Raw genomic sequence first — 21,860 nt, forward strand, 5'->3', positions numbered from 1 at the left:
AGAGACATGCTCTGGCTCCCCGTCAGTAAGAGGATCACATTCAGACTCCTGACCCACGCACACAAGGCTCTCCACGACCTGGGCCCCAAGTACCTCAACAACCTCCTCACTCTCTACACGACCACCCGCCAACTACGATTAACCAGCCTCGCCCTCGCCACAGTAGCACGCATTCGCAGAGCCACCACCGGAGGAAGATCCTTTTCCTACCTGGCGGCCAAGACATGGAACTCCCTCCCCATCCACCTACGACTGACCCACGACCATCTCTCCTTCAGGAAGCAGCTCAAGACCTGGCTTTTCGAGCAGTAGCTGACCCCCTCCCTCCCAGCGCCTTGAGACCCTTCCGGGTGAGTAGCGCGCTATACAAATTGTTTGATTGATTGATTAAATAGTGACGGTGGTGCATGGGCATTTCATCCAGTTTGTCCCCTCCAGGGCACATCCATCAACTCTTGTTGCACAGTGAGAGGGAAAGTTCGTCTTCTAGACATTTACAGAATTAGAAACAATGAAGCGAACATCAGTGAATGACAATACAGGTGATGAACACAACTGAGGGTGTTTATAACCAGTAATCTGCACAGATTTTCACAATGACAAAAAACAGAAGTTGAAATAATCTGTGACTATTGTAAGGTGTACTGGAAAATTAGTGGCACTAGATACCTCTGAAGTTGAAACGTTTATCTCAAAACGGAGATTGGGATCCTTTTGGGGGAGCACAGTAGTAAAATTTAAACTTAAAAATATCAAGTAAGAGCTCTTTCACTTGCGTTTCCCTGAGTCCTCATTGGGAATACGAGAGGATGTGCTGTCTCAGAAACTCCTGTGTATATACCTAGAGAGATGTTAATTCCTTTCGTCGTACACTATTAGAGGTGCTCTGTTAACTTAATTTTATGATAACCAACATTCCTAACGTTTTACTCTTTACATATTTCAGCTCGGAAGTCTCTTTTCATGTTACTGCTCAACCATAGTCACTCAGACAATATGGGACAACTACCTACAACAGGCAGATCCTTTCTTCATCTACTTTCTAATGCTCATTATACTAGTCAACACAAAGTGAGTGCATGGTTCTCCTTTAATCTGTATATTTTAAGATGCAAAATATATCCAGAAATTCAATTCACCCATTTTTGTTTTCTTTTAGAGACCGTATTCTGGCACAAGAATCAGACAGCAAAGAAGACATTATAAGTGGGTAAAATTTTAGAAAAGACTCGAGTGTTTGCATTTACTTGCTGTCCGAGAAAATGCTGTCTTACTGCAAAAAGGTTATGCTCTCACACAAGTAATATCATACTGTCCCTGTGGGATGAGGTGTTTGGTAAAGATTAAATGACAGTCTTGAGGCATTCAATAGTTGCCATTAGTTAGGCCTATGTTGCTAGAGAATTTGCTTTGTGAAACATGACAGGCTAGCAGTCATCCACCTGCACCATTCCTTCCCTACATGATGAACTAAGCTGCTACCTGATACCTTTTTGGTTCAGCGAAGAGGATACTGGCAACTTTACTTGAAAAAATATGGTATATATCTGCACTGCTTTTGAGTATGTCCACTGCAATCTCATGCACTTCCAGCAAAACGTCTTGAGAGATTTGTCCTCAGTCATGTCACTGTTGTTCCACAAATTCAGTCACTTCTAGATCTCATGTAGGGCTTACGTGTAAATCAATATGTGCAGGTACCCAAAGATATACATAGGAGCCCACCACTAAGTTTTCTGAATACCAAGGCTTTCTAGCCTTGATTCGACCTCATCTCTCTTTCTTTCTTCACACTTCACATCCTGTCTCTTTTTATCTCAGTCTTACAGGTCTTATTCCTACTATCTCTGTCTCCCTTTGCCAATGTTTCCATATATATTTCCTTGTATTCCATTTTCCCTCTTACTCTGGGTCAGCTCTATGATGAGCAGTAAGTCCCGGACTCCAAACAATGAGAACCGGTTCCCACCACCTGCAGTGACCAGCATAAATCGGACACTGACCTCAATCGAGTAAACTGCTCAGTAAGGGTGTATTTAAATGGTATAAATGACAACCTTGATGCGGATATACTCCTCCTTGAACTATCAATGGCTTTCCACACCATTCACCACCTTGCCCATGTTTTCCACATTCAGACCTACGGATTCACAGCTCTACACAAATTATTTATCTTCACACAGCATACAATTATCTCCCTCCTCTTTGGAACACCTCTGAGTAACTTTAAGGTTGCCTGAAGACTCCATGCTTTCAACCTCTAGTTCTGGTTTAAATGACCTCCTCCCGCTATTTCATGTGATCCCCTCTATACATCTGACATGTCACACTAAAGCAATGACACAAATACATTTTGTGTCCCTTTCTAGTGCATGCACACAATAAAAAACTCCTGCGCCAAGCAACCAATGGATGTAAAAAAGAAATACCTTGCTCTTAATTGCTGCAAGACTTACATTCTCATATACAGTGACCTAACATCGGATGGTACCTACAACAGAAAACTACCCCCCCCCCCCCCTGTGAATTAAGCAAGGCCCCGGAAGGGGAACCTAAATTAGGCCCGCTGCCAGCCGAGCAAGGGAAATGCAGAGAAGATCAGTCACTACAATTAGTACAAAAATATAAAGTTTATTACATTTTTAACACATATATTTCAAAAGGATATTTGTTTAGCATATTGCATATAATACATATAAAAGCATCAAAGACAATAGAGATCAAAATGTATCATCCCAGACTCCTCTTTCGTACTCCACATTCATTGCTTCATAATTACCACCATTCAACACACAACTCAATATTTCAATCACACAATTAATCACATTCACACAGACACAAAAGATGATTCAACGCCACATGACAGTCCTGAGACTGAATAATACGGCTTATAGTGGTGAGGGGGACAGGGGTAGATATCATCCAGCTTCCCCCTAATAAAAAACGCCAATGCGCGTTTCGGTGTGTAGCCCCAGCCGGGGCTACACTTTCTTCAGGGCTAGAAACAAAACAACAAATAGAGAGAGAGAGAGAGAGAGAGAGAGGGAAGACAGGAACCCTGTAAAGGTGAATGAAACAAAATATGAACACACTTTCAGAGTAGTGGCTGATCATTCTTTTAGATTAAATCTTCAAAAACTTCACAATAACACAGTATACTGGTTACGCTCAGGGGCAGCCATAATATAATGCAAGGCATAAAAGATCAACTATAAAAACTGGAATGGAACAGGCAGATGGTTAGCAGACAAAATAATATGAGGTCATCTCACAATCACACTTACATCAAAGCGTTTTAGGTGCAACTCCAATTATGCTAGACACAATGAAAAGAGAACGTGTCAGACGCCCATAAGGAGAAAAAATGTGAGAAGGATGTTTAGTCAAAAAAAGGGAAGGGAAGGTAAACACTGGTTTAGATATGTCAAATAATATGAGAGAGCCACAGAATCATGATAAAAATGGACACAAAGCAAGGTCCTTATCCCGCCACCAAAGTCGGGAGTGAAACCAAAGGTAGACTGGAAAGGAAAATGCTGAGGGCGATATATGTTAGGAGGCCGTCTGCGATCAGAGTCTGCGTCTGGAAACGGGGTCTTCCGCCGGCAGAAATAATTAATTAACACCCTCCAATCTGTAGATCCTGCAATGTAATGTAGGTAAACTTCAGATGTCGGCTTTGTGGGAAAGGGGGTCCCCTGACTAACATGAGGGCAGCCTTTCTAAGGGGGACCATAGTATCTAAAGAAGAGTAGTCCCGTTTTTCGTGCAAGCTACTGCTATCAATAGGGAGTACATAACAGTAATCAGGGCCGGCTACATTCTATTGGGAAGGGGGGGAGTGGGGGGGTTGAAAGGGCAGATGCAAAGGAGTGTCAATATCTAACGGGGGAGAGAGTGAACTGAATGCCCCCATGGCCGTGCACGTATACAGGCAAGGGGTCCTCGTTTTGGTCAAGAGGGGACAACCCATATGCCCGGGTTACCGTGTAATAGTCCGAGAAAATGGAGCAGAAATTCCAGGACATAATACAGCGGAAGGCGGACTCACTGGCAGTATTCAGCGAAAGGCAACTCAGCAAGAGGCTCAGATCGTCGGGCTCCGCGTTTCCAACTCAATAGAGGTGGCGTGGGGAAGCTAGCGGGTATGTGACCGTTTAAATCCCGATGGCCCGGCCCTCAGCCTAGTCTTCCACAGGAAGGCAGTTTCATAGAAATAGGACTGAACACATAGGTGGACTAGAGCGAGGCGAAATAGCCTTTATCGCCATAGAGGGTTGAAAAGAGAAAAAAGAAGAATTCAAGAATCACATATTTGCAGAGAGGCCACCTGTATTATAAACTAGCACAGTTAAGTAAATACAAAAACCATGAGAAAAATATGATATAGTGAGAAACAAAACAAAAAGGAGTATCAAAAGAACGTAAGGAGAACATAATCCAGAGGGGTAGCAAGTGCACACTCCCACTGAGTCGCTTTCCAGTTAGTAAGCAAGGGGTCAGATAATAAGGACCAAAAAAAAGACTGCATAGAATTAAAAGCGTCCGAAGGCAGGACGCAGGGCGAGAGATGTAAAAATCCAAATAAACGACCTCCTAAAAGTCTACACGGGCGGAGGGTGAAGCAGATCGTCCTATCAATGGAAAAACCAAGGCAGATTTAGGTGATGGCATTCTCCCAGGGGCAGTTCTCATTAAGACCCTTACTAGCTGCATTGAGAAGAAAGATCCAGAACACTTCTCTCTTTTTCCTTACGCTCTGGGGGTCTTGGCCCGGGTGGAGCATTATCTTTTCCAGGATCGACCGTTTGATGTCGCCCTCAGTGTGTTTTTTATCGAGCCAATGGTTAACCAGGGGGTTGAGGTTTTCCCAATACGGATATTTGATTTGTACTCCCCTATCCTGGTGCGTACCTCTTGACGTGTTTCTCCACCATACAGGAGGTTACACGGACAGAGAATGATGTACACAACATTGGATGTACGACAGTTGGTCATCTTAGTGAGGGAGACTGTCCGTTCAGTCGTCTCAATCTTGTCACCCACTAAGGCATTGGGACATGCCTGGCAATTACCGCATCGGTGGTTGCCTTTGACTGGGCCAGTGCCTCATATTGCAGTCTGTTTAAGTACCGGGGGATCCTGTAGTTTACCTTTCACTAGGTAGTTCTTAAGATTCTTCTTCCTTTTAAAGGCAAAGATGGGTTTGGGGAGAAAGTCTTTCCCACTGCCTAAATTTAAAAGATGCCAACAAGAATTGATAGTCTTTCTCAGCTTGTGATTGATATCAGAATGCCTAGTCACGCAAACTAGTTTTTCCAAGGGATTCTTCTCTTTAGGAACAAACATAGTTTCTCGATTGAAATATCTGGCCCGTTTGAATGACTCTTTGATCAATCCGTGACGGTAGCAACGGAAGGCGAGTTTCTCTTTTAAGATATCTGCCTGTCGGAGAAAGTCTGTCAGGTCTGAACAGTTCCTTCGAATCCGAAGGAACTGACTGAATGGGATACTGTCTCGTTGACAGCGAGGATAGAAACTGCCATACTGCAACAAGGTGTTCCGAGCAGCCGGCTTGGTGTAGAGTGACACATAAATCTCCTTGTGTCGATGTTCTATCCAAATGTCGAGGAATTCAACTCTGTTGTTGCTGGAGTGAGGGGTAAATTTTAGATTACAATCTGCCACATTAAGCCAAAGGATGAATTCCTTGAGCGAGTCCTGGTCCCCCTTCCATATGAAACAAATGTCGTTGATGAATCGAGCCCAAGCTCTGACGTTTTAATGGAAGGGGGCCATCTCGTTATAGATGTTAATCTTCTCAAATTGTCCCATATATAGACAAGCTATACTGGGGGCACAAGATACCCCATCCTGAATTTGTTTATAGAAACAGTTATTAAATTCAAAGTAGTTTTCGGAGAGGACAACATTCAGACATTGTAGGATGAAAGGGGCATTGCTGATCTCAGGTTCTGCTGAAATAATTTCCACTACCACACGCAGGGCACCCTCTTGTGGAATATTGGTGTAGAGAGACTCAAGGTCCAAGGTGACCAAGAGCTCTCTATCCTCGTAATAGGGGGTACCTTCTACCTTGGCGATAAAATGGCCGGTGTCCTTAACGAGTGACTCCAAATTGTTGACCAAAGGTTGAAGAAAGTGGTCTACAAATTTGGATAACGGCTCAGTTGCCGATCCAATCGTTGATACGATGGGCCTCGGGGGAGGGTCCTGGGGGTTCTTATGGGTCTTTGGGATCCCATAGATGATGGGCATCCGAGTAAAGCTGGGAGTAAGGAATTCAGCTTCCTTAGGACAGATGAAGCCTACTTCCACAGCTTGTTCAACCATAGATAGAATGCAGCGTTTTAGGAGGGGTTCAGGATTGATCATGATCTTTTGATAATGTTCTCTCGCCGAGAGGAGGAGTTCCATTTTTTCAACGTAGGTGGGGGTATCAAAAATAACGATACCCCCACCTTTGTCGCAGGGTTTGATAGTAAGATGCTTATCATCTCTCAGGGTCTGCTAGCCATCTGCCTGTTCCATTCCAGTTTTTATAGTTGATCTTTTATGCCTTGCATTATAAAATATGGCTGACCCTGAGCGTAACCAGTATACTGTGTTATTGTGAAGTTTTTGAAGATTTACTCTAAAAGAATGATCAGTCACCACTCTGAAAGTGTGTTCTCATATTTTGTTTCATTCACCTTTATAGGATTCCTGTCTTCCCTCTCTCTCTCTCTATTTGTTGTTTTGTTTCTCGCCATGAAGAAGGTGTAGCCCTGGCTGGGGCCACACACCGAAACGCTCGTTGGCGTTTTCTGTTAAGGGGAAGCTGGATGAGAGCTACCCCTGTCCCCCTCACCACGATGAGCCGTATTATTCGGTCTCAGGACCATCATGTGGCGTTGATTCATCTTTTGTGTCTGTGTGAATGTGATTAATTGTGTGATTGAGATATTGAGTCGTATGTTGAATGGTGGTAATTATGAAGCAAAGAATGTGTAGTATGAAAGAGGAGTCTGGAATGATACATTTTGATCTCTTTTGTCCTTGATGCTTTTATATGTATAATATGTACTATGCTAAACAAGATATCCTTTTGAAATAGGTGTTAAAAATTTAATAAACTTTATATTTTTGTACTAATTGTAGTGACTGATCTTCTCTGCAACACCCTTGCTCGGGTGTCAGCGGGCCTAATTTAGGATCCCCTTCCGGTGCCTTACTTAATCCATGGTTGGCGGGTAGTTTTCTGTTGTAGGTATTTCTGTTGTTCCCCTGTCTACCCGCCCTCATTCGTTTCAGGGGTCCCCCTTCTCAGTGGTACAAACATTCGATGGTGTTCATGAACCCCCCCATACATCCCCTTTGGCACTTAATATGCAGACATGTCCAACCACAGCAAGCCATGAGCATAAAAAACGTGGTCAACATGGATTCCAACCTCTCCCAGGAAACTAATATCAGCAAAGTAATCTAGACTTGTTTCTTCCTTTTCCATGTAACACCGCTTCTTGACCTAACTAGCGGATCCTCAATTGATAAAAGCCATACGTTCCTTGGATTTCCTCACAAGTATGAAATGCACCTTTTTTTGTTAGGGTGGCTACTTTGTTACGTGCACTAATGTATTTTTTTCGTCCTATGTCCAATGTAGTATAATGGGTTTTGCATAATTCCTTCAGATTATAAAAGCTTACAGGCTTCTGATGATTATATGCTTACTTAGTTACATTACTTCATAATTACTAATTCTTTTGTTTGGCAATACCGTGCATAGTTTAGGAAACAGAGTTTCATCTAAACTAATGCTCCTCTAATGCTTTTATCTAATTTTGCCAATATTACTCGTCTTTGTTTTTTTAAGAGTTTAGCTTTCAGTAAAGATTAGTAATGCATTATCTAACTTCTCAGAATCAAGCCGAACAGCACACCTACAAAATAAATATATAAATAAAATCCTTCTATGGTCTCGGGCATGTCGGATGCAGTCTATAGATCGGCCACGCCTTTAAATTAGCTTGGAGTGAGCCGTTCTAACCGGTCTGTCTACCCTACTCTGCTGGCTCTGAGGCTTTCCCCTAAGGAGCCTCCAACCTACTGAGAGGCCTAAACCCTTGGCATATAACTGTGATACACTAGCTTGTGACTTCTAAGGGCCACATCTATGAGATTAGTCAAGTCCCACTCTAACATTGGTGATGTGAGCCTTGTACTTATTATATCCTCCTTTGGGAGAAAAATGGAAAACTTTTCAACCCAAAAGTTTATGATTAGCAGATCAAAAGGAAATCCCCTTAACTGGCTGTTGGCTAGTACCAGAGTCTAAACCATGGCCACCTCTGTAAACATACCCTGAATGTGCTTAGCCCCTCAACTGCTTAGACTTTTGCATCACAGTGTGGACCCCTTTTTTGGCTATTTAGGGTACTTTGCACTTGGACATCCTTACCATTTTGTCCTTATAAGGTATCCGCACCAAATTTGCATCCATTTTTTTCAACATAATGGAAATTCTAAAGGTACCCAGAAGGTGTGGAGTCCTCTGGATGAACCGAGAAAATAGCCAACATATAGCTACTTGTTAAAAAACACAAATGGGGGGGGGGGGGGGGAGCTCTGCAAAAGATTATTTTTCCCCCCTAGAACCAGCATCAATGAAAGGTTTGCTGTGCTAAAATCACAATTTTTCCAGCTTTCCTAAACATGTAGAGCTGTATCAATAAATTTTTTTTTACCAAAGTTGCCATTCGTTTTTGAAGAAGTAGCCCATTTTTTCTAATTTTTGTACCTTCAACCTGTTTTCTGTTTGTTGTGTAAATAGTGTGAAACCCACGAGTAGTGCCGGAAAGCTAAGCATTTCTGAAAAATAAGCAACATTCGGAATCCAGTTAGGGGCAATTACATAAGATCCCTCAAGGTTTTCCCAAAGGAAGTGACTTGAAATAAAAAAGAAAATGAAAAATTAGTAGGAAAAACATCCATTTATGGCAACGTTTTAATTTGTAGCTTCTTGTCACCATGGCCGATTTACAAGCGCGTACACTGGTGTGTCCGCTAGACCCTTCTGGTTGCAGGGATATATAGATGGGGTTTGTAGGTTTTCCAAGAAACCAAGGTAAACTGAGCAAACAACTGAGCTGCACATTACATTGTTTATAAAGAGTGACAAGTGGGTATGGAGAAAACCTATGTATTTCTGAACTATACACCAAATGCTGAGTTTAGAGCAGGGATTATTTGTATATCTCTGAATTTGTGGGTACCCCATTCTAGCATATGATTCAGGAGGGCAATTTGCAAATGTCTTATTTCTTATACACAGGCTTATATTTGAAAGGCACACATGCAGAGCAATCCAGTTGATAAAAAGTGTTCGACTATTCTGTGTTGCCACACATCTCCCTATCAGAATGGTACTCAGCTTGTGTGGTTGGGCAAAGCACCTAAGACACAATGCAACCCAAGATACGTCCTGGAGCCATCATATTTGACACCACAGAATCCATGCTTTTTTTTTTCTTTTTACAACATGGGTGCCTGCGGATTTTGGGCCCTAGCACATCTGCCACACAGAAAAACCTGCCAAACCCCGATATTTCTCAAAAGCTAAATAACTGGAGGTGTGGACGGTATGTGTGATTTCTGTGGTTCTTTCAAGGTGTTTAAACATACAAGCCATTTCAGAACTCAAACTGTGCAAAAAATTGTTTCCCTCATATTTCCAGGAGGGAAAGTTTTGGAATCTGAGGGGAGCGACAGATTTCCTACTGCTACGCATTTCCCGACGTCTCCCGATAAACATGATACCTAACTTGTATGGGTTGCCATAGCAGAGACAGAACAAGACCTAAAAAAACAACATGAACTGATCACATTTTTGCACCTTAAAACCAACCCTTTTCTTCGATGTTGGTGGCTGCGGAATTTGGGCTCCAGCTCAGCCTGAATCCAGCAGAATTTAGCAAACCTACACATTTCTGAGAATAAGACACCTGGGAGACTCAAGGGTGGGGTGAATTGCATTGCTCTCACTAGATTTATTTATTTTGCCCAGAAGCTCTTGCAATTTGCATTTTCAGCATTTTTCTCTAAAGGAAAGTTCGGCAATCTGTGTCGAACCACAATTTGCCTACCACCTAGTGTTCCCCCAAGTCTCCTGATATTAATGGCACCTCCCTTGTGTGGGTGGGCCTAGTCCTCACGGCCAGCAATGGCCCAAAATGCAGTGTGGAGACATAAACTTTCCCTGTTAACAAAACAAGGGAAACCTGCCAAACCCAGACATTTCTATAAACTAGACATCTTGAGAAATCCAGAGTGCCCTCAAACCTCACACTTTGCCTAAATTATCAAATTTTCCTTGCATTTTTGTGACATCAACTTTGGGAATAGTCAGAGATCCACAAAATTCCTACCACCCGGCGTTCCCCCCACATGTCCCTATTCAAATGTAGTCTACTCAATTGGAGTCTCAGGGGGAAAGAAAAGGGTTACAGGCCGCCCCCCACTCAAATCATAATACACAACTGAAGGCCTGTCACCACAAGACACTCTTAGTTTAATTTAAATATAAAGCTGGTCAAGTGATATGAAAAAATTCTTATTCATCACCGGCCAAGTAATCTTTGGCTATTCATAACCATACGAGTGTCAAAGATTAATATGGTACTCACGTAACAAGACAGTCGCTCTACCATCACCCATCAACAAGTGTTCATAGGAAAAAAGTGTGGAAAAGAGAGTGAGCCCCTCACGGAAGAACCGCCAATCGGGTTTACCTGACTAGCAATTGTCAGTAATCCCAATTATCATCATCGGTGACTCACTCTCGTAATAGTGGGAAAAGGAAACGAACAACAGAAAAAGACCAACAACATGTAACAGTGCTTTTTCTCAACATCAGCCCCACAATCTGCTGATTGTTGTTGTAGCCACGGGTTGACGTTGTTACCTTCGCTCCGCTCATGTGCACAATTAACACAGAAACAACACACACCCCCAGTGAGAACAAAAAACGTGAATCTCACACAGTTAAAAACGGAAGGATTCACTGGCCACTCTGAATTTATTCTGGGCTGTGTATCCTGCCAAGTTAAAAATGACTCACACCATATGCAATCTCAGGTGGGTCATCACTGCCAACATGTTTCGTTGCCAATACTTTCTGCAACTTCTTCAGGGCAGGGGGTTGCCCACTGTATATTAACAATTTTTACACACACCTGGGGTTAGCGACTTTCTCGCATACCTGCTACCCCTTTAAATGCCAGTATATTTGTGTCCAACAGGATCACGTATTAATTCTGGAAACCCGCTGTCGTCGGGTTTTCCGTATACCATCACCGGCACTGCGTGACTTCAACCTATTCAAATGTAACCTGACTTGTGTGGCCGTACCTAGTGCCCGCCACAGGAATTGATCAAACCAGGGTTAATGGGAGCTCCCCAGCGTGGCTCATGGCTTTGAGGTCACCTACCACATTTCTCTAAACTCACTTCATCTAGAGAGAAAGTAATTTTTATTTAAAAACAATATATATTTTATAGTGAGATTATGTGGGTCTCATGTTGCTCATATGACCAATAATCACCACATGATTTGTCAGAAAAACATATGTGAAAAAAGTTAATCCATTATCTGAAGCTAATTTTGTGTTTCTTTCTTAATTACCATCATACAACAATCTCTATTTGAAACACTATATCCCTTTTTTCAAAACACTGGGGCTTAACTTCTGAAAACTATGTTAACTCACCCGTTTCTGTTACGTAGTCTCTTGGTCACTGTCACACAACATTAAAGCTGGTAGGCAGTATAACAGTGCTTGAAATACGAAACACTCCTAAAGGCACCCTCGATTTGATCATACCTATATTTCACCTAAAAGTAATGAAGGAACACAAGGATGTTTGCTATATTGTGAACCCACTCACGTATAATTCAAACTCTCTTAGTATGTGTACGTAGTTGCTAATGACTGTATGTTTACATTGTTAAAATGAAAAATAACAAGGTTAAACAATAAAATAATGATAATACAAGCGAAATGCTATTCATTGGTTGGAAATAGCTGAAGGCTTGCTTTTTATGACTTTATGAGATAGAAGCTATTTGTTATTGATACAATAAAAATAAAAAGCATGTGAATGTAGTGATGCTTAATTGTGAGTATATTCACATGCTGTAACATAAGCTGATTCCTATTAATTGACATACTACTTTAAAAGCAATTTCCGGTTTGTTTTTTGTTGTATTGTAAAGTGCAAGTTTTAGAAATAAACAGCAAAAGTGTTTTCTTTTCTTAAAACATTCCAAGTTATTGCTCTCTCGGAAGTGACTGTAATGTGCCTTTATGCACAACAAACCACCTAATATAAACAAGATAACGTAATAACCCATTTGTTTGCTTTTAGAGTTCTTGGCAAATTCACCATCTAGTTTGGAGACTGAAGATATTGAAGACCTTTTCTCTTTGGCTCAATATTATTACAGCAAAACCCCTACTTCCTTTAGAAAGGTATTTACTTTTATTATCCCATCTACTGTTGTTTAGACTAGATATTGACTGGTTCATCGTCATTGCTGTTTTCTCTAGATGAGTCATTGTTTGTGGTACTTACAAGCTTGTACAACGTGTTTTGACTACTCGCAATATGAAAGCAATCATTATGACTGCCTAAGACTCCGAGCAAAACAAAATTTGTTGCCCTTGATGCTAAACCTTAAGTAATATAATTGCATCAATTAATATTTGGGTTGTACTTCATTCAAAGTGCAGCATGCTTTTAAGTGGTTGGCTATGCTTTGGACATCACCAGCTAGAGGCAAATACCAAAGTGTAGAACTTTGGAATTATGCACTTCATCATATGGATAAGATGAAAGTTGGAAAACAAAGCCCTGTTTTGTGTCTCAACGAAACAACAAAGAAATAGAGAATCTTACTACTCAGACAGAACTAAAAAGCAAACCTGTCTCTTCAGCTTCTACATCCAACAATAACTGAGTGCAGCTTTGTTCTCGTTGAAGTTGGTTCCCACAGCCAGAACTAAACCAGTGAGCCAGTGCAGTTTTCTTTACAGTTGTTAAATAATGAGGTAGGCTGAAAATAAAAGCTGAAACATACATTCCCGGGAACCTAATCTTGTTTACCTTCATCGTTGTCTGCAAATCTCACAATTCCCGCTGATGATAAAAGAACAAAATAAAAAAACACTTTCTGATAGAGACTTCTAACTGCACGTTTCATATTTTGGGGATTTACCCAGGCGCCAGACTGGATCTGTGAACCGCATGTGAACTGTGTGCTAGGCACCCGCTATGGCATTCTGCGGAAACTGCGGAAGATCTTCAAATGGCTACCAATTGAAACCTGTAAGCCACTTGTACAGGGCCTAATCGTTAGTCGTATGGATTACAGCAATGCTCTACTGGCCTCTATAAACGAAGACCTTTTCTCCAAATAACAGACCCTGCAGAACACTGCGGCCAGATTAATTCTGGACCTACCCTACCCTCAAGATTGCAGTCATGTCCCAACTTAAAAACCCTTCATTGGTTGCCAATCAGGTTGAGAGGACAATACAAAATGTTGTGGCTCACACACAAAAGCATCCATGTTATGGGCCCTGGTTATCTAGGAAGAAACTGAAAAAATACCAGCCCACTAGAACTCCGAGATCTAGTTCTAAATTTCTTTTAACTCCTCTGCGGGTGCGCACTGTGCGAAACGGCAGCCGCTCTTTTTCCCATCTTGCCCCCTATCTCTGGAATAAGCTTCCGTCATACATCTCGTCTATTCCAGATAACTTTCGCAGAGAACTAAAAACATGGCTGTTTCCCAAATGATGTGTTATAGATCTTGGTGTGTCGATCTGTCTGCGAGCGCCCTGAGACCTAACGGTGAAATGTGCGCTTTACAAGATTCTTTGCCTTTGACTTTCTGGATCTGGAAACTTTTAAAGCAGTTTCCCTGTACATTGATAGGTGTGTCATGTGGCTCCGCAACATATCCGTCCTACCCCTCATGTGACTTTGGGGCCCCTATATCTGCACACTGATGTCAGTACCTTTCTTTACCTGCCTTTCAAAATTGATCCAGAGCTCTCAAACTCGGTCAGTCTGCCAGACTTTTTCCCAAAACTTTTTTCTCATAAACAACTGGGTTTATGTTTTATGGAGGCTGGTATCGAGAGATCTTGGTGTCAGACACCCCAAAGGTTCCCTTTTGTGTCTCGATTCCAAAATGACTGCATCATGTGACAGCTGCTCGAAGATGAATCTCATGGCAACCCGTGACCAGGTGCAGGTTTTCACAGACAACACATGTGCCAGAAGGCTGTACGTCACTGGACGGGCACGTCACTGGAAGGGGCTCAACGCTTTCCTGATTACCCCACACCTGGCAGCATTTTGAAACACCTGGGCACAAACTCAGCTGCTGGTTGCTAGTGGATCACGAATGGCAGTTGCATTCTGAGATGGCACAGGACATCTGCCAGCAATGGGGAGAACATGTGGTCTTCACCGCCGCAGAGAATGCTCAGTGTTCAGGTTTTTGCACGTTGCAGTTTCCCAAGGCATCACTCTGCATGGCGTTCTGGGTGTCATCTCCCCTAGAAATGAAGTTTGCGGTGCCTATATAGTTACCACCCAGGTACACAAGCGTCAGTCCTTTTCTTTCTGCTCCAGCCACCACAGATCCAGTAAGAGCTACCCATTAGTCACTTTTGATTAGGTTTTTCTGACGTTTTGTCTTTTTTTTTAGGTTTACCTCATGGTGTTGCAGAAATGTCACTGAATAAGGCCAGCTTCAAGCTCTGCGGCGCCTATCACAGACAGATGTCTGATAACCAGCACCTGGTATGCCTCTGATGCCTTAACCGGGACCACAACCCAAAGGCCTCCCCCAACTGCTAGCACCATGCCCTGGAAGGCCTTGAGATAGTGATCCCTCAAGCTTATGGCAGCTCAATGTGAGACACAGCAGCGATCGATGTCCCAGTCTAGAGGATGGTTCTGGGAGAGGTCGAGGATCTAGAGGTTATTGTCGCACTCCAAGTTGTCGAGCCGTTCGGGTAAGAAGTCTAAGTGAGCTTCGACTTCACCTCGTCCATTGGCCGATCAGACGAGGGAGCTTTTCCACTTGAGACCGGACTCTGCGGTTGAGCCAGCACTTTGGTCAGCTCGCGCCTCCCTGACATTCCGGGAGCTGGAGGGACCCCCACCCCATTGCGAAACCTTTGAGGCCATGTGCTCATATTTGGTTGGCACATTCCCTATGACGTGCCTTCGGGCACTGCAGGTTCGGGGTGAGGCCCATACTGTATCCACTACATCGGCCCCGGTGCTAGTCGGGCCCCAAGGATCCACAGATGGATCTAGATCGGCACCGGTCCTGCCACCTCGACCTTCCCTGATGCCGATCCTGAAGCAGACGCTGCCAGCACCCACTGGCAGCCCCATCCCTGACTCTGACACAGAGCCGAAGGGGTATCCTCTGGCATCACCTCTGGCGCCAACTGGAGCCATGCCTTCCAGGCCAGTGCCAAAGCCCTATTCTTATGGGCTAGGACTCGGTGAGGAATGGGAGGGCTCGCTGAATCCTCAGGAATAACTGCTTTATGAAGAACAAGTGGACTGGTGTAAGGATCTGGGTGAAGCCAGTGGACTGGATACTACTCCAGATACTAGCTTGATATCTCCCCCTACCATGGCTACTGAGGAGAGAGGTTCCTCCGCAATGGTGGTGCAGAGGGCAGCACTTCCATCAAGACAAATGTCTTGATGGAAGTGCTTCATCTGAGACTGTCCCCATCAGAACCGTTTCTCTCTTTCAATGAGGCATGTACTTACGTCCTGCGTGGGACCTGGTCCAAGGCCAACACAGGGACTCCTGGGAACTCTAAGATTTCCAGCCACCACCGCCCTGCTCCAGGGGCCACAAATATCCTCACCCAATGACCCTACCGCTAGAGATTGGTGCTCCAAGCCGCAATGTCCCATGTAAATCCTGGCGCATTACCTACCACACCCTTGGACAGATCTTCAAAGAGGCTGGAAAATCTTGGGAAGATGTTTTCTACCACCAGCCTGGCACTGTGGTCTGTGAACAATGCATGCCTGTTTGGACGCTATGTCCATGCCCTGTGGTATACAGTTACGCAGGTGCTGCCAACAGTGCCGGGGGAGGCCAGTTCCGTGCTCTCCAAGTCTGTTGCCAACTGGAGGGATGCAGCTAATTTCACAATCCGCTTTGGACTAGTCACCACCAATTCACTCGGCAGAGCTGTTTAGTTAACAGTGGCCCTGTGTCGCTGTGTCTGGTTGAGGACTACTGGCTTTTCTGGGAATTTCTGGTCTTAATTCTTGGACCTGCCCTTTGATGGCTCCAGTCTCTCAGGAAACAAGGCAGGTTTGGCGCTGGAGTGCTTGAAGGACAGCAGGTCTACGGCCAGGTCCTTAGGCCTATCTCTGGCCCTTCATCATCCTCAATCTTGGGTGGTCACGGAAGGGGCGTACATTGGTGTTTTCAGCCTGCCCAACCACTGTGGCGCGCAAGCATTTCAGCCTGTGTGACCACGAACGTGGTTCCTAACAGCCACGTGGATCAGGTTGCAAACAGTTAGGTCAGTCCACCAGCAGCATCCAAATCCTCCTAGTCTGCCTGTTTTTTTTTTTTTACAAAGGTTTATATAGCGCAAACTTGACCCGAAGGTTTCGGATATCAGAGCGCTTTACACGAGCACCAGTTGCGTTCCATGAGGACATATTAATTTTAAGTACAGGGAGAATGTAATTTGCCCAGAATCACAAGATGTTGTGTGTCCTTGCTGAGACTCGAACCCGGTTCCCCAGATTTGAGGTAGGCAACTCCTCTTTCCCTGTTTGCCATCATGGGCACCCAGTGGCTGCAGGATTTGCCATCACCGGCCCCGCTGAGAGTCCATAACATCGGACAGGTGAGTTTTGCAGATTGTACCGATGGGCTGCTCCCTTCCCTTCGAGACTACCCCTTCCTCCATGTCACCTGCGTACGACAGGCTGATGGAGGACCACCTGCCCCTTCTCCAACCAGGAAGTGACAGGTCTTTTGACCAAAGGAGCCAAAGACAGAGTGCTGACGCCAGAAGTAGATCATAGTTGATATTCCCACTGCTTTCAGGTGCCCAAGAAGGATGGAGGCCTTCATCCTATCCTCGACCTACGCCCTTGCAGTTTCTTCTTCAAGAAAGAGAAATAAAAGATGTTCACTTTTTGCTCAGTCCCTGTCTGCCCTGGATACTGGATGATGGAGTTAGACTTGCAGGACGCATACTTCCACATTTCTGTCCTGCCTACTCACAGGCATTACCTGCTGTTCATGGTGGGCCACAAACATTTTCATTTCGCCGTGCTCCCCTATGGCCGCACTAGCACCCCCTCAGGTATTCACCAAGGTGATGATGGTGGTTGCATCTTATCTGCGAAGATCTGGGGGGCCAGTCTTCCCCTACAATCAATCAAAAGGGGTGGTGGGTAGGTACAAAGATGCACGCATCACTTACAGGATAATCTGTAACATTAGCAAAGGTTCATATTTTGAATTGTCCATAAGTTGTATGGTGCTCTGGAGGAGGAAGAGCCACCCGATCCTTCTCTTTATGCAAAAGATATTTTCCAGATTATGTCAAACGATTCTCCGAGCACTCAATAAATCAATGTTGAGGTTGCGGTATCCACTGTACTTTTATTGCAGTATCTGATTATTAGTCCACACATTCAGACTTGTCACTAGCCCAATTGCCTTGCCAACATGTGTTTTCATCTGTGCTGTATCCTGTGACAGCAGACTTCATCAGGGCTATAACATGAATATACAAATTTTAAAAGCAGAGGAATTTCTAGAATTCTTTAAACCAGTCCATTCACCGGGGTCTGTGAAACAAGAGGACATCCCATTCGTGCCACCTGTGGCCCATTAGTGAGTAAAGTAAAAAGGTAGTTGCAAAAGGGGTCGCAAAAAGGGGGCAAACTACTTCATTTGAGATGCATAACGTTAATAGAAGGGTGGCAAAAGAAAACGAATAAGTGTTTAAAATTGTCTACCATGCTCTGGGCACTGTGAAGGGATACCTTTCTGCAGTCTCTGCTTTTCTTCGGTTGCCTGACCAACTTTCCCTTTTCCAATCTCCTATTGTAGATAGGTTTTTGAAAGGTTTGCAAAATATGTTATCTCCCACTCCTTTCGTTATGCGACAGTTGGGACCTCAATCTCGTCCTCACTTTCCTTATATGCGCTCCCTTTGAGCCTCTTAACAATTGTCTACTCAGGCTTCTTTATCGTGGCAATAACATCTACCGGAGAGTCAGTGAGCTTCAGGCCTTGTCATCCAAGCCTCCATATCTTAACATCTACCCAGACAAACTGGTTCTTTGAGCGAGAGCTTCCTTCCTTGCGAAAGTGATCACTCTGTTTAACATAGGCCAAACCATCTCTCTGCCTACTTTTAACGCTCTACCTCATCCCTTCAAGGAAAAGGCGCGACTTCACCGTCTAGACCCAAAAAGAGGGTTGTTGTTCGAACTTGACTAGATGAAAGAGTTCCGGGTGGATGACCAGCCATTTGAGGGGTATGTTCGAGTGAAGAAAGGATGGGCAGTGCAAAAAAGGAAAATATCCAGATGTATTGTACTCTGCATTAAAATCTGCTATGCATTGCATAGGAAGCATCCCCCCTGAGGGTTTGCGTGCTCATAGCACCAGAGCTAATGCTGCAACCACTGCATTCGCTCCCGAAGTTCCGGCCCTGGACATTTTCCAGACAGCAATGAGGGCTTCCCTGCACACATTTTTTTTAAATGTATTTAATTGACTTTCTTAGAACATACAACAGTGAGAGTCAGCATATCTAGAAAACACAGCATTGTACACTCACTTTACAGACATGAGAACTTAGGCAACAATTGTAGGCATTTCCGGTATAGAGAGGACACAGTAAAGCGTTGTGCATACCCAGTAGCTCTACCCCACCCAAGCTTAGCCATCCACAGCGTATACATGTTATAACAGTACCCATCGACAGCTTGGTAAGTTCACATTTACAGTTTGGTGAAAAATTAATGCAGATCGTGGGGTAGCCTATCCTTGCGACGAGTCAGGCGCCTCACTAACCTCTCCTGCTGAGGCGAATTGGTATATGTTGTATAATTCCCAAAGGTTTTTAGGCCTGTTACGTGGGGGGAGTAATTCACTGTAAAGTTCCGTCTGTGTGCTACAGAATATCATCTCACTCTTCCACTGAATGATCGCGCATGGGAAGTGGACCACGAAACCAGTTAATTGCCACCCAGCGTTTGGCCATCAGCAGCCCCATATCAACCAACCTTCTGACACAGTTGGGAATGAATTTGGAGTGGCCCAGTAATGCCAAAGTAGGGTCGGGTTCAAGGGCTAGCTTAGTAATTTGACCTAGTTCCTTAAAGACTGAGACCCAGAAGGCAGAGTCTCCCGGGCAGTTCCAGGCCAAATGGAGGAAATCCGCTAGTCGTGCATTACAGCGATTGCACTTAGTGTCACCACGTTAACCGTATCTATGCATTCTTTCCGGAGTATAATAAACCCTATTTAGGTATTTAAAAATGTACCAGTCTATGCCTCCCGTTAAGCGAGATACGTTTGGTGCTGGTGCAGCAGTATGCCCACATAGAATAATCTATTTCAATATTCAAGTCCCGCCGCCATGCTTAACGGGTTTTGGTGTAATTAGCTCTGTATGACATTGAAGTGTTATAAATATTAGCTACGATTTGCTTTGGGGATTCCATTCGTATAATGTTTGTTAAAGCTAATAATTCCGGGGCTTCAAGGTATTCGCCCCCTAAAACTTCTCGCAATGCTTGTCGTGTTCTGTGGAATTGGAATTGCGTCAAAATGGAAGGTGCTGGATCATTGTGGTTAAGATCGTCCCAGGTTTTGGATACCCCACCTGCGAACAGCTCACCTATTGTCAGTATACCTAGAGAATTAAGTGCTCGTGTGACACCCCTATCTCTGCGTGGTTGTAACCAAGTGTACCAATCAAGTGGGGCAGACGGCGAGTACAGGATCACACCCGCTTGTTGTTGTAGCAGGTAGTGCCAGGCATGCGTCATGGCGTTAATAGAGTCCAAAAAACCCGTCCTCCGATCCGCCGCCTGAAACAGTAACGCTGGGAGGGGAGCGGAGACACCACCTTAGTCTCTATACGGAGGTCTGGGGAGCCATGTATCCAATAATGTGCATGGGCACACTGCGCTGCCCTATAATATAAATCAAAATCTGGAGCTCCAGTTCGGCCCATAAGATAAGGAAGAACCAGCATTTGCCATTTAACACGCGGCTGTTTACTGGCCTAAGCCAACTTCTCCATTAATGTGGTTAGACGATTGAAGAAAGCGCCTGAGAGGACCATGGGGATATTGGAAAATAAGAACAGAAGGTGCGGTAACACCACCATTTTCATGATGGATATTCTACCAAGGAGTGACAGCGGGAGTCTAATCCACCTCTCTACCTCATCTTCTAACTTACTGAAGGCAGCCCCGTAGTTTTCCCTAATTACTGTCTCAGGTTCCGTGTGTATGGTTATACCCAAATATCTCACTGCATCTGTGGTCCATTACAAAGGGTAGTCTGGTTCAACCTGGGGCGTGCTCGGCGGGAGCGAAAAGATAATGGATTTCTGCCAGTTGATGTGCAGGCCGGCCAGGCCACCAAAGCTGACCACCTCACGGAGGACTGCCGAAAGATTAGATTCCGGGTGTCTGACATATAGGAGCGTGTCATCAGCATATGTGGACACTATAATTTTATAGTGTGGGAAGCATATACCCCGGTTCTGATGGTATTTCCAAGTGCACAGGCAAGAGCTTTAGCCACCAACGCATATAATAAAGACGATCATGGACAGTGTGAGAAGTTGGCCTGATAGGTGATGTTTCCAATTCTGGAACCACCTATTATCAGACCAAACAATCCCTTATGGTGTCAGGTTGTAAGTCAACCTTGTTAGACAAGCTATCCTAGGGGTAGCATGGACTAAGCAGCCTAAAGGCTTAACTTAAGAGGTCGTGTTAAGCGAGCTGTTTTACCACATACAATCCTGTAATATCAAATGAAAGGACACCACACAAGTATATATTATAAAAATATATGTGTTTATTACTAAAAACAATCCCCAGTATTCTTTATGAATAAAGGGGCACAAGCGTTAAATCAAAAGCACAGTTTAAACATACAAGTTGCACAATTATGGATGAGGGCGGGTGGCCACTCAAACCATATACTAAACAAGTGGTATAAGAGATACCAATCGAACAGTGGTTAGGCCTAGGGCCTAGGGAATCGCTGGGAGCAGTCAGGACATGCAGTGCTGAAGTCGGGAGAGGCCCACGGGATTCGGGAGCAGTGCGGAAAGCGCACGCATGCACCAATGTTAACCAATGGTGCGTAAAAGTTACAAAGTTAAAGTTTAAGGACACTTCCGCTGAACCTAGAGGAACAAAACTTAAGACACAGACCCTAGAGATGTGTACCAGTGTGGGAACACCGGCGGAGCAAAGTTACCTCACCCACAGGAAGCGGGTGCACAGGGTCGAAGTTGAGTCGGGTTTCGTCACGCAGGCTCTTGGTGCTTGAAGCTGAAAGGGCTGCAGGCGGGGTGAAAGAGAAGTGTCCGGTGGAGTCCAAGGGTGGAGTCGAAAAGTACCTGAAAGCAGAGGGGACAGAGTCTGGGTCACTCAGCAGTGACCAGGGTGGAACCAGGACGGAACAGGCAATGTCGGGCGCAATCAGGTCGCTGTCGAGGTGCTTCTCTCCGCTGTCACGT

General features: G+C 44.3%; 1 protein-coding gene across 4 annotated transcripts in view; it reads left to right on the top strand.

Annotated features, from left to right (window-relative positions):
* TBC1D23 (TBC1 domain family member 23) overlaps positions 1-21,860 on the top strand; it is a 656,146-nt gene that overhangs the window by 189,310 nt on the left and 444,976 nt on the right. For all 4 annotated transcript variants that reach the window (XM_078657742.1, XM_078657744.1, XM_078657743.1 and 1 more), the window contains exons 6-8: positions 947-1,071; positions 1,160-1,206; positions 12,427-12,530. In XM_078657742.1, the coding sequence (XP_078513868.1) occupies positions 947-1,071; positions 1,160-1,206; positions 12,427-12,530 (276 nt within the window). The remainder of the gene's footprint in view (positions 1-946; positions 1,072-1,159; positions 1,207-12,426; positions 12,531-21,860) is intronic.

The sequence above is a fragment of the Lissotriton helveticus genome, chromosome 8, assembly GCF_964261635.1.
Source record: "Lissotriton helveticus chromosome 8, aLisHel1.1, whole genome shotgun sequence".
NCBI lineage: Eukaryota > Metazoa > Chordata > Amphibia > Caudata > Salamandridae > Lissotriton > Lissotriton helveticus.